The following is a 13,442-nucleotide window of genomic DNA, read 5'->3' as shown; positions in this document are numbered from 1 at the left end:
ATATATATATATATATATATATATATATATATATATATATATATATATATATATATATAATACCACACGCAGCGTTAAATCTGCATTGTGCTTTTTGTATATTTTTGTCTTATAGTCTGATTCTGTGCCGCTGTAGTTCATGTGCATAGTATTTAAATTTGTTATTTATACACTATTTTATTATCTTTAAAAACACGTTGAAAACATCACGATTCTTGTTTAAATAACTTTGTTTTTAGATTTTTTTTAATTGTGTGTAGTAAACTTTTTTATGTAAAAATAAAATGGTATATATATGTGTATATATATATATATATATATATATATATATATATATATATATATATATATATATATGACAATTATATATATTGATTTCATTTTAAAATCTATTTAAATATGTAAAAATATGTCGAGAGAGAAATGTCTGTCGTCCATGTAATGTAATGAAAAGGGCAGAAATCTAATGAGATTGGAGCGCAAGCCCCACGCACAGTGCTCGGATTGGGAATAAATAAATACATACATACATAAATAACAAAGAATATATAAAAAGTAGCAAATATTGGGAAAAATAAATACATATATAAATGTATTCAGAGGCAACACATTTTCTATTTTAAACAACATTAATACTTTGTCAAAAGTCTATAATCAAATGTATTATTATTAATTATAATTATATAGGGTCTATAGGCCTATACTCACACACACACACACACACACACACACACACACACACATATATATGGTCGTTTTATTGTTGATCATAATAAAGAACGTGTTGTCCCAAAATAAGTGTAACTTCTGTCTGTTTCAAACTACGACAGATAGCAAACTGAAACCGATGGCTGTGTGATGTAAAGAGCAGGAGACAGGGAAGGGCTGGTCTTACCTGAAATAAAGACGAGCAAGTGGCCAGAGGTTAGAGTTCAGCGCATCCCCTTGACTCATACAGAGAGTAGCAGTGGGCTGCTCAACCCCAAAGTGATCAGACAATACAAATAAGTATACACATACACTATAGTTACAACTAGAATAAAACTTTATTTAATTTGCCAAAAACATATGTAAAGAGCTTAAAGCTTTGTTAAAAATAAACGAGCTGAAAACGAGAAAGGAAACAAGCTGGAGTTGAGCCCTGATGTTGCAGTTTCAGCCCAGTTGTGTCTGAGTGAGTTCAGCGGGGCGCAGTGCGGTGGCACGGCAGGGCGCAGGCATTGCCCACTGCATGTGCCCGGGTCCGCGACGCGCTGCGGCTGCGCAGGGGAGCTGTGCCTCTGTCACAATTAATGGTTTCAAACCGCGTCAACACGTGACTGAAATTGTCAAATGTCAAATGTGTGCTTGAATAAGAGACACACCACTATCCAAGATCGTGTCGATCATATAAACAACTGTGAAAATGTCACATTTAAATCATGGCAGATGGCACGTCGTGTCATAACTTCCTGGAAAAATCTGTCTTCCTAGACCAGATCTGTCTTCCCCACTGCAGCTGTTGTCCATTAGACATATTTCCGTCACTTGATCGTGCCGCTCGACTAACATACGTGTAACATGAATAAATCAACGTGTACCTGGGTCGTTTATCCTTGTGTGGCTTCCTTTTGTTTATCTGCTGAAGTGAATGCATTTCTACTCATTTCAGTTTGGATGAAATGTAACAAGGAATAATGTCTACAAGCAATAATAATTATGGTCATGATTGGGATAACCTTATTATTGCTAAACACTAAACAAACTGCTTACTGAAGATTGTACTGGAATAAGAAAGTTACTGTATACCTGGCGAACATACACACAATAACACACATCAGTAAATTCATATACACCAGCATAAGTGAGCGGCACGATCAAGTGATGGAAATATTGCCCTGTAATTTGATCATAGGTGTTGTGGAGAGGACAGTAGTTTGTATGCTATCCAGGAAGTTAAGACACAATGCAGTTTGACATGCACCACTACTGTGTGTTAAAATTTGACCTTTTTAACAGTTGCTTACTGGAGTCACTCGAACTGGAAGAGTGTTTTGTATCTTAATCATCCAACATAACAACACATACAGATGCGTAAAACTGTGAATTCCACTTAAGTATCAGCCTTGCAGTCATTAGGTTTTGGTTTTTGTTGGTGTCTGTCAACAAGCGTGACTTGGCTTGGGCCTCCTGTGACTAAGGAGCTGAGTCAAGTCAAAATGAAACTATGCCTGTTCTCAGGAGCTTGCTTGAGGTTTAGCTTTGTTCATAATAGCACGTGATGTATTTTTGCAGTGTTTATTACAGTAAAAAAAAAAAATGTCAGTAAGGAGGGAAAAAATCACACAATCACACAAAGTTGTGTGTACAGAGCCCTGCCACGCCTTAGTGAGCCGCCTGACATGGAGGTCACCCTGCTGTTGCACAACACCGAGCACAGACACAAACACAGCAGTGATGTATGTGGCACAGCACGGTCCTGTGTACATCCTGTAGAGACCAGCACACACTCCATTCAAAAGCCTGGGGTCTGTCCCACGGCCGTGGAGCTAGAGGGGGCAAACCGGACAGTTGCGAAGGTTTTGAGCTGGGGGTGGATTGCTGGGTGGGCCGGGGCAGTGGTGTGTGGCGCCCTCTAGCTGTGCTCTGTGCCGATGTATCTCTTGAGCTGTGCCACCTCTGCCGACAGCATGTTGATCTTGCTCTGGACCTGCTCCTGGGGCTGGAGGCTGAGGGTGTCACCGTAGTGCAGCGCAGGGGGCAGTCTGCGCAGCTCAGGGTCGCCCAGGGGCAGGTAGAGGGGCAGTTTGGTGAGGAGGGGCGTGGGGGAGAGGTGCTGGGAGCCCCAGGGCAACAGCAGGTTGCTCCTGACTGCCGTGTGACTCAGACTGGGGAGGAGCCAGGCCTGGGTGGCGTAGGGCGACGAGTGCGGAGGGGTGGAGGGACGGGTGGGCACGGGGAGGGAAGGAGTAGGAAACTGCCGCTTGGAGGAAGAGGGCGAAGATGAGGAGGAGGAATCCAGGGCCCTGGGCGAGTCTTTGCTAGATGAGACGTGATAGTAGGCTTTCGTCTCGGCCGTTTTGCTTCCACCGGTCTGGGCCTGGCCTCTCCCCCGTGGTCCAACTGGGCTGGAGGCTCTCAGACGATCTACCCTCCTGGTGGGGTGAGCACTACCACCCCTGTGCGTCCGGGGCGGCGGGGGGCTTGGGGGGTTCTCCTCTGCGCTGGTGCAGCAGCCTGGACTGTGCTCCCCAGCCGTGACGCTGCTGCTGGAGGTTGGCGGGTCGGACAGTGGGGCCCCCTCCGCGTCCCGGCCCGGGAGCCACAGCTCCTCTGTACCCCCTATGAAGGAGGCGCGGTCGGGTTTCAGGCTCCAGAAACTGGGCTGGAAGGGTGGCAGATTGTGGGGGCTGGGGGTGGGCATGGCGGGAGGCAGGGTGGGCTCCCTCAGCAGGCCAAAGCGGTACTGCAGCGCCAGCAGCTCGGCGCGCAGCCTGGCATTCTCCTCGCTAAGCGCCAGCAGCCGGCTCTCCAGCACGAAGTCGTTGATGCGCCGCTTCTCCCTCGAGCGCTTGGCCGCCTCGTTGTTCTTGCGCCGCTTGTCCCAGTAGCTGGCGTCCTTCTTCTCGTCCGGCGTGAACTCCCGCTTGCGCCGCGTGCCCAGTGAGAGCTGCCTCTTGCTGCCGCACAGACCCAGCAGCCGGCGTGAGAGCAGCGAGGGCCCTGGCATGCACAGCAGGGCCCCCCCCAGTTCCTCCTCCCCCCCACTACTCTCCAGCACTGACGACGAGGACACGCCTCCTCCCCGCAGGCTCTCGCTGTCCCGTGGGTCACACATGGCACTGAGGGAGAGAACAGGGGAGTCAGTTATTGTGTGTGTTTGTTTCTGTGTCCATGGACAGGCTGGGTCTCAGTGGACATGTCTCAGTGGACAAGGCAAATGGAGTCTCTGAAGGACAAGCTGCACTTCTGTGTGAGTGGGATTCCTTCAGGACCCGCCCATATCCTGCTCCCCCAGATGTGTTCAAGCCAGATGTGCCTCATTGTAAACACAATGTGCTGCCCTACAAATTATATGTTTTATTGATGCTCAAATTATCTACTAATATCTGTAGCCACAAAAGCTGTGAAAGCTGTGATTTGGGCATGTCTGCCTGTAGATTCTGTAGATTATATGAGTAGGAAATCTCCACAAGTCTGAGGCGTTACTTCTCAAATTTGATGTTTAGTGCTCTTTGTATGGTGGAGTTGGTTTGAGTCTGTGTGCGTTGTGTGTGTGAAAGTATAATACACACGCACATACAGAGCCAAACAGTACCTGGGATACTGTATCTGGGACAGCTGTATCCCATGGTCTACCGGGTTTTTCTGAGCTGCTTGCTTCCAGTTTGATGACATTTACAGGTGATTCCCCCAGTAAAACCACACGCACTGACTGTTTGTGGCCGTCCCCCCCTTTGCTTCATCGATATTTACAGGAATGAAAACCAATGGTAAACAAACCTGGCCAACAGGGTCCTCAGATGTCGAGCCCCTCTGCAGATGCACTGTTCCAGACGATCACTGTGGAAAGAGGACAAAGATTAGCACAATGCACAATGCACTTTATTTGTTTGTATATATGTATAGGATTAATATAATAATATAATACATAGCATTTGTGTGTGTATGTATTGTAATTAACTTTATATTAATCCTTACATTGATATTAATCTGTTCTACATCTCTCCTTGTGGTCTGTGGTCCACAGTTTGCACACGGGGAGCCAACCGGATTACAATCGCCGCAGCTGGGGGGCGATTTCACCCGTAAATAAGGAATACGAATGAACATGTCTTTTAAGTGTTGTACCACACTAAAATCACATCTATGTAATTAAATATGTATTGATTAGTTTAATTTAAAGCATTTTGAATTGGGCTAGTCTAGTTTCCTGGGGAAAAATATATGAATTGTGGATTTTGGTTTTATACTTTTTTGAAATGTAAATAAAGTAAATAAAAGAGGAACTGATGTCGTGTTAAACACACATTTCTGTAGATCTGCCTCTACGATCTTTAAATCCACCCGTCCTTTCATCCATGTCCTTCACACTATCTGTGTATTTATAGATCTGTTCTTTCTCTCTTTCTGTCTACGAGCCTTTCTGTATTCATTTATTAGCGGACACTTTTGCCCAGGAAGACCCACATTGTTACACAATACATCTACCGACTCCTTTCAATCATTTCAATGTATTTATTTGGTTTGCTTTTTGCCGATGTCATTTTATGTTTTAATTAGGTTTTAGTTATTAAAGATTTATATATTATTGATTTTATTATTATATAATTAAATGAGCTGTACATCTCAGTGATTTATTTCACACAGTAAGTATGTATATTATGCAGCTGAAGCGATGGGACTCGTCCTGAGCAGTGTTAGTGTCCTCTTTATATTTCCTAATGCTTTCTGAAAATCCGGATATTTTTACTATTATTATTATTATTATTATTATTATTATTATTATTATTAATAATAATAATAATAATAATAATAATAATAATAATAATATAAAGCCTATATGATTATTATTTTAATATTATTACTACTATTTCACTCTTAGAGAGCTAATGTGTTAAATGTAACACATCCTGTGTTTGTTCAAGGACAGTACAAATGTGTGTTGAAATTCACCAAAGCACAGCTCAATAATGTGTATTTTTAACAAAATAATGTGTCTTTTTAACACAAGTCTGTTTGAGAAAACACATTATTGTGTTAAAAATACACATTATTGTCTTAAAAAGACAATTGTGTTGTAATTTGATTAAATTGAACACATTAGTACTAAGAGTGTAGGCCAATGATTATTAGTATTAATATTAATTGTAATATTATTATTTGTTACCTAGGATGTATTATTTGTGTTTTATATTAACTGTATATTTTAAGTTATGTATTTCTATCATGTTTCAACTGTAATTGTATTGTGCTTGATTTGAAATGTTTACTGTAATATTGCACCTTTGCTATTGGGCCGATGATGTGCCTATATTGCACATTTTGAGAAACTATAGGTTAACATTGACTATTTTGAATAGCCCTAATGTATTTTGTTAGGAAAATGTATATTCTCATTAGTTTATTAAATATAATTCTTAAAATGTATTTGATACACCAACAATGTTTTATTTTACTTACATTCTGTGACAAAAAAAAACAAAACCGTATTTTTGTTTTAGTTTAAAAAATAGTTATATGTAGAGCGTTATTTACCATACATATACCCTGCGTTACACCCTGCCCTGCGAGATCATGCAAAACTGCACCTATTTCGACAACTACATTATATAACAGCGGCGCTTAGCTACTGTCGCACTCCTCTTTACTTCCCCCGCAATGCATATGAAATGAGAACATTGAGAAACTCACAGGAAAGTGCCCGAATAATCCTTTAATAACGTATTAATATAAAAAGAGAATAACCAGTGTTCGGCTCTCTGTTCTTGTTTGAAGTGCTGATGCACATCTGAGCGCTTCTCCTCTATCGCTACTCAAGCTGCTCCTGCCCAGCAAAATATCTATGCACAAATCAGATCTCAGTCTTGCTGGGTCTCTTTCTTCCTTCAGCACCGCAATGCATCGGTTCATTATAGACTACGTTTATATAAGACTATATGGCTTTAATAACCAAGACCATTATATGAAGATGCTAACAGTAACACAATAGTATTATCATGCAATGACACTGGTTACTTTTCAAGATTAACAGCGCACTTATGAGTTATTGTTTGTATTTTAAACGCTTTAAAATGTAAATTATATATATATATATATAATATAAATAATATAAAGTGTAGTATCAGTAGTGGTGTAACATTTTATCAAAACTTGTGGTATTGATGTTGAGCGTAATAATATATAAATATATAAATCTTGTAAGATACAATTAAGGTCTATAGCTTAAACCCCACGTACAGTTCAGATGTGGTGCTTTGCTAAATTAAATACGACAGAATCGAGTTGTTAATGTTATTATAACTTGCAGCCTGTAGGCCAAAGATATTAAAAATATGTAAGCCGAGCTCGGCGTTCAAACGCCGCATTTATGTGGTTTTCACACGTCTGCAGAAAGAAAGAAAGAAAGAAAAAACTAATCTTGTATTGGCGTTAGTTTTTATCAATGGATTGTATCACCAACTGTGTCTAATATATTGCAGCTCTTTACAATGTATATTTCTAATTGGAAGTACTGACTGTACTTTAATGCCACCCGCCTCCCCAACCGCTGTCTCCATTTTCAGTACAGTCTTGTAGACCTACTGCCAGTTATTAGCGAAGATTGACCGATGCTTTCTGCAAATGTAGTTACTGATGACATTTTGGGACTGAAAACCCGATACAAAACAGCATTAGGAATGAGCGCAAAATCCACAAATACTCAGCCACGAACTAAATAGGGCAGAACAGATATTACAAAAATAAATTAAATTAAAAGAACAAAGCATCCATGCCAAATAATACTAAAGGACTGTTAAATTGTATATTTATAATTACATTTATCCCAGAGTGGTATCAATTGAAAGGACGTCAGTCAAATCGATGTCAGGGCTATTTGCATCTGCTGTCAGGGGTAAATATTGGGGAGCAAGGGACCAGGGTCGCAGAAGAAGAAAAAAAGAAAAATGTATGAGTCAGCAGCTTACGTCGATGTTCCCCTGGGACTCACATAAAGACACATTAAAGATCCTTATCGTTATTGAAATGCACATCAAAATGCATCATGATTAAAAGTAATGATCTCACTGCCCATGACCGCTAAATCTAACCAGTGTCTGTCCATCCAAAATAAAATAAACACCAGTGGGAGACTATTTCAAAGTTACAAAGAACAATTAATGACTAAAAAATAAAACAGCGTTATATTGTCGCGTTATATCTGTGTATGTCGACCCATGGCACCTTCCTTACCCACATGAATGCCAATCTATTGATATATCTCTGCGCTACGATGGGAGCCTACCTCCTCGAGTCGTCCCAAGTTTGTAAAAAGAATCGAAATATTGATTAGCCCCCAGTCTTTCAGTTCCTGTGCAGTATGTATAGCTCTAACACTAATAAGAAAACTAGTGTTTAGTGCTCCACTTGCTACAGACGATGGTATCGATCATATATCGAGTATACCTCTCAGAGCAAAACTTTGCAACTGTGGCAGAAACGAGAGAGAGGGAGAGAGAGAAAATGCTACAGTATATCTTGGTTACTCCTCCTGCTTTTCCAGACAGCGCTGGTCCTACCTGTGAGAGCAGTGGTAACAGTGAGGCTGGGAGTGCTGCAGGCGGGCACCTGTGCGGGCTGTGGCCGGGAGAGGCTGAGGTGCCGGGTGGCTGTGAGTGCGCCGTGGCCGCTCTCTCTGCACTAGACCCACTAGCGTCCGTGGGGAAGCGCAGGGAGCCAATGAGAAGGAAGAGAGATCTGCGCTTTCTGTTCGACTACTCGGGTGTCTGTCTGTCTGTCTGTCTGTCACGGCTACTTTTGCGTGCTTAAAAAAAAAATAGTGTTCCTCCTACACAGCCAACGCACACTGCGACCCTCTCCCTCTATAATAAGAGTCCCTTTTGACTTCAAAACCATTCTGTGTGTGCTGGGCTACACAGATTGATTGTTTCATGGGAGTGGGAGTGTGCGTGTGTCTGCGTTACGTGTGTCACAGGTATGGTGGTGTCGAGATTGCAAACATTTTCTCCCCATAGAGAAAACAATAGAGAGATAGAAAGAGGGGTACAGAGATGAGTCAGTCGGCAAGCCCCGTCCTACAGACCTGACCTGCCGCAGAACTGCACACACCAGATACAAACAATTATAGTTTACTAATCTATCCGTCCAGTGCAGATGTGTAATATTTATAGCGCCTTTTCACAGCGAGATAATCTCAAAGCGCTTCACACAGTGTGAGCTAGAATGGTGCGGACTGACCGCGCTCGAAAAACATGTTTGTGTGATTTGTGTGCCGTGTATTTTTACGACGTTCATATTATTAATGTAATAATTTGGATTCTGTAGGCTACTGGTTTTACTGGAACTGGACTTATATTGTTCATAACTGCACTTACTGTAGTGTGTTGAGAAAACTATTTGTCCTGACCACTGTAATCCGCCCTGGTTATGGCCGTCTGATAAGAAATAGGCAATAAGCAGACATGGACAAGCTGTCATCCCTTTTTTTAAACGGCTAAAACAATATTTTTTTTATTTTTGCAGAAAGACAGAAATTCGCCCTTAATTGTGTCAAGTACACAACATATTAGACGTTTATCTTTATCGGTTATAATAAGCTGCATTGACTTGAAACCATATCCATAACCCTGACCACTGGGGCGCATTTAATTAGTAACACACTATTTAGTAGTTTCCGTCATGTTTCAAAGGGCACGATTACGTAATTTCTCATTTTATTCTTCTGAATTCTTCATGGCCTAATAACTGCAATATTACACTTAAAATAACACAGTAAACACTGAGCACAGAGAGTGAGACAACCTCAGGCCTGGGCGGAGAGGACGCCTCTTTATTGGCTTCCTCTCAGCGCTCTGCTGCTGCGGTCTTTGAAGCCCATATTCGACATTTATTCATCTGTCGACGTTTGTTTTTGTTTTTACTGATTGATTCATGGATTGATATTGTTCTTCGTGTTACCCTTTCTCCATCTTCCGACTTTTTTAATGTTATTTCTATTTTTATTTATTTTTGGCCTGTTTCTCTTTCTTTCTTCTAATTGTTCTCAGGTGAACAGAATGCAAATGCACAAGATAGGAGCATGAAACCAGATATTAGGAAGGCAGGCTGTGAGCTGATACCCTGACAGGGAGAGAGACCCAGTCTGTCTGGGTCCCTGGTGGTGCCTGGAGGTGAGGGGGTGGGGTCCTCGATCCATGGATTGTGTTCATCACTACCCGGCCCACCATTGTGTCATTTATTTATTTATTTAGTTGATCCTTTCTCTTTCTTTTTCCTCGCCATGGTTGGCTGAGTGTGCTGGCAGCCGGGTTCAGTGCTTGTGGGACAGTCATTAGGAGAGTCTGTGGGGGCGGCAGGCTGACTCACCCGGCCCACAAAAGCACCCCACATACAGGAACAGCACACACTGTGAACTGATGCAACCCGGCGAGAGAGAGACAGAGAGACAGAGTGTATGTGTGAGAGAGAGACAATAGTTTGTATAGCAGTGGATGGGGTAGGTGTGTCCAACTGCGGTGCCCCGTGTGAATGGCCGGGCCTCACTCTAGGATCTTCCCATGTCCCCTCAGTTCTAGAGTGTGAGGTGGGGTTGTTGTTGTTTTTTTTAATTTCTTCTCTCAGATGGCACTAAAGAAAACCCCCTGAGTGGACGGTGGAAAGCCTTTCTCCCACCCTGTGATTCTCTAAGACCATGCTTCCCTCTCCCTCTCTCTGCTCTTGCTCTCACCCTTTTTGATTCTGTGAGCACAAGTCTCCTCACTCACCCCCTCGCTCATCTTTATGATCCTAGCAGCGCTCCCCCACTGCCAGTTCTCCCAGACTCCTTCCTGACTGGGTTTTCAAGTCACACACATGCACATGCACATGCTCGGCCGCTCTCTACTTGTCTTGTGAAAACATCACACCCCTCTCATTACAGTGTGAGGCCTGGGTTCCTTTTGCAGGCTGATAGCATGATCTGACCCCAATCATTGTAATATCGTTTGAATTGTTATATCATTGTAAAAATACATAGTGGAAGTTGCGATGCACCCTGTGTTTATTTCTGTACAAATATAGAAATACATACAGTACTGTGCAAAAGTTTTAGGCAGGTGTGAAAAAATGCTGTAAAGTAAGAATGCTTTCAAAAAGAGACATGTTAATAGATTATATTTATCAATTAACAAAATGCAAAGTGAGTTAACAGAAGAAAAATCTACATCAAATCCGTTTTCGTGTGACCACCCTTTGCCTTCAAAACAGCATCAATTCTTCTAGGTACACTTGCACTTTTGAAGGAACTCGGCAGGTAGGTCGGCCCAAACATCTTGAAGAACTAACCACAGTTCTGTGGATTTAGGCAGCCTCAGTTGCTTCTCTCTCTTCGTGTAATCCCAGACAGACTCTGTGGGGGCCATACCATCACTTCCAGGACTCCTTGTTCTTCTTTACGCTGAAGATAGTTCTTAATGACTGTCACTGTGTGTTTGGGGTCGTTGTCATGCTGCAGAATAAATTTGGGGCCAATCAGATGCCTCCCTGATGGTATTGCATGATGGATAAGTATCTGCCTGTACTTCTCAGCATTGAGGAGACCATTCATTCTGACCAAATCCCCAACTCCATTTGCAGAAATGCAGCCCCAAACTTGTAAGGAACCTCCACCATGCTTCACTGTTGCCTGCAGACACTCGTTCGTGTACCGCTCTCCAGCCCTTTGGCGAACAAACTTTGACTCATCAGTCCAGAGCACCTGCTGCCATTTTTCTGCACCCCAGTTCCTGTGTTTTCGTGCATAGTTGAGTCACTTGGCCTTGCTGCCACGTCGGAGGTATGGCTTTTTGGCTGCAAGTCTTCCATGAAGACCACTACTGACCAGACTTCTCCGGACAGTAGATGGGTGTACCAGGGTCCCACTGTTTTCTGCCAATTCTGAGCTGATAGCACTGCTGGATATCTACCGATTGCAAAGGGAAGTAAGCATGATGTGTCTTTCATCTGCTGCAGTAAGTTTCCTTGGCCGACCACTGCGTCTACGGTCCTCAACGTTGCCCGTTTCTTTGTGCTTCTTTAAAAGAGCTTGGAGGCAAAGAGTGGTCACACCAAATATGGATTTGATGTAGATTTGTCTTCTGTTCACTCACTTTGCATTTAGTTAATTGATAAATATAATATATTAACATGTCTCTTTTTGAAAGCATTCTTACTTTACAGTATTTATTCACACCTGCCTAAAACTTTTGCACAGTGCTGTACATGTGACAGGTGGTGCCAGAGAGAGGCAGAGAGCTGTGGGACTGCGTGGCTGTGGTTGATCGTTTAGCTGCTCCCTGAATACTGGATACGTGGGGACAGGAATGGGTGGTTGCAGGTTTGGGGAGGGTCCTGCCTCAATTCCTAGAGAGGTCTGAAGATCTGCAGCTGAGTGTGAAAGAGCTGCTAAGATGTTTATTCTGAGACTGGTTTTGGAGTGGGGGTGGGGTTGCAGAGGAGGCCCACTAGTGCCCCGACCACAGACTGAGGAGTAAAGTGGGGTAGGTGTGAGGGGCAGGAGCTCGAGTGCAGGGGCTGCTGGCGAGGTGTTAGTGTGGAGGTCTCTACACCCTGGGACAATGTGTGCAGCACTGTTTATTATTAATAATAGTGTGAAATTAGTGTTAGACCACATCCTGCCTTTTACTACAGCTTCATATTCACACCTCCTGCTTGCAGCTCGTTTTCATATAATTTTTTTTTTTTAATCGTGGGCAGTGACTTCCTGAAAATCATGAATAATGTAGTTAAAGCAGATAGTGAGACAGGCAGGGGCCCCTGAACTCGGGCCAAAGTGACCCCACAGTGTGCAGACCTGCCCAGCGCTCTATTACTTAATTGATACTTTAATTGAGCTAATTTTGTTGGTTTTGCTTTGATCTATCTCAGTACTTGGAAAGGTTGCAGATTTCAGGTCACTTGGCACATCTGAAAACATTTTTTTTTAATAACTAATATAATAAGAACTAATAAATGATTAAATAACTACTAATCACTGCAATCAATCAATCAATTAATTAACCATTCAGCTGAAGTGTAGGAAGACAAGGGGACAAGGTGAGATTAGAGAGAGGGAGCTGCTGATTGTTTGGGGGTGCAAGATGGGGGAGTAAAAATTTGAGGCAAGCGAACACCCCCTGCACCCCCCCATCATCTGGCATATGGCCCACGCTCTTCCCAGCCACACAAAGCAGTGGCTGACACCCTCACACTATCACTCACACCTGCACCCACCCAAACACACACACACTCACACCTGCACCCACCCAAACACCCACGCATACACACTCAAACACACAAACACTCAAACCTGCACCTACTCAAACACACACCTGCACCCACTCAAACACACACACTCACACAACACACAAGTATTCAATCTCCAACACACACACACTCACCTGTGTGTGAAAAATATAACATTGCTCTGTTACACTCTGCTCATGTCGTTCTGTACGTGTGCTGTGAATACACAGTTGCCTTTATCAACGGCATTATATTAGTTCTACGTTTTCCATTGGAAACATTGTACTGATGAAGCAGAAGTGAGCATTAACGTGTCATATGGTTGTGACTTCGCAAGTCTGTGTCAGCACAGTTCTTGTGGATAGAGCAACAGGCCCAGGGTACCTGGTCTTCCCTGCTGTCTTATCCAGCAGCCTGCCATCAATCGATCAGGTGCAGTCAGAGGTAGTGTTCATAATGGCCGTCCTCTCTGTCCTCTCTGA

The 13,442-nt window shown here is 42.9% G+C and overlaps 1 protein-coding gene across 1 annotated transcript; it reads right to left on the bottom strand.

Annotated features, from left to right (window-relative positions):
• Window positions 1–1,027: 1,027 nt before the first annotated feature.
• LOC136718351 (nuclear factor interleukin-3-regulated protein) lies at window positions 1,028–8,435 on the bottom strand. The gene is made up of 3 exons (XM_066696050.1): window positions 8,259–8,435; window positions 4,483–4,542; window positions 1,028–3,821 (listed from the first exon to the last, which is right to left on the bottom strand). Exon 3 carries the CDS (start codon window positions 3,815–3,817, stop codon window positions 2,615–2,617), a length of 1,203 nt encoding a protein of 400 aa, XP_066552147.1. The 5' UTR covers window positions 3,818–3,821; window positions 4,483–4,542; window positions 8,259–8,435; the 3' UTR covers window positions 1,028–2,614.
• Between the last annotated feature and the right edge of the window lie 5,007 nt (window positions 8,436–13,442).

This window comes from Amia ocellicauda, chromosome 22 (assembly GCF_036373705.1).
Source record: "Amia ocellicauda isolate fAmiCal2 chromosome 22, fAmiCal2.hap1, whole genome shotgun sequence".
NCBI classification, from domain to species: domain Eukaryota; kingdom Metazoa; phylum Chordata; class Actinopteri; order Amiiformes; family Amiidae; genus Amia; species Amia ocellicauda.
This window is presented reverse-complemented; position numbering and strand designations above follow the sequence as displayed.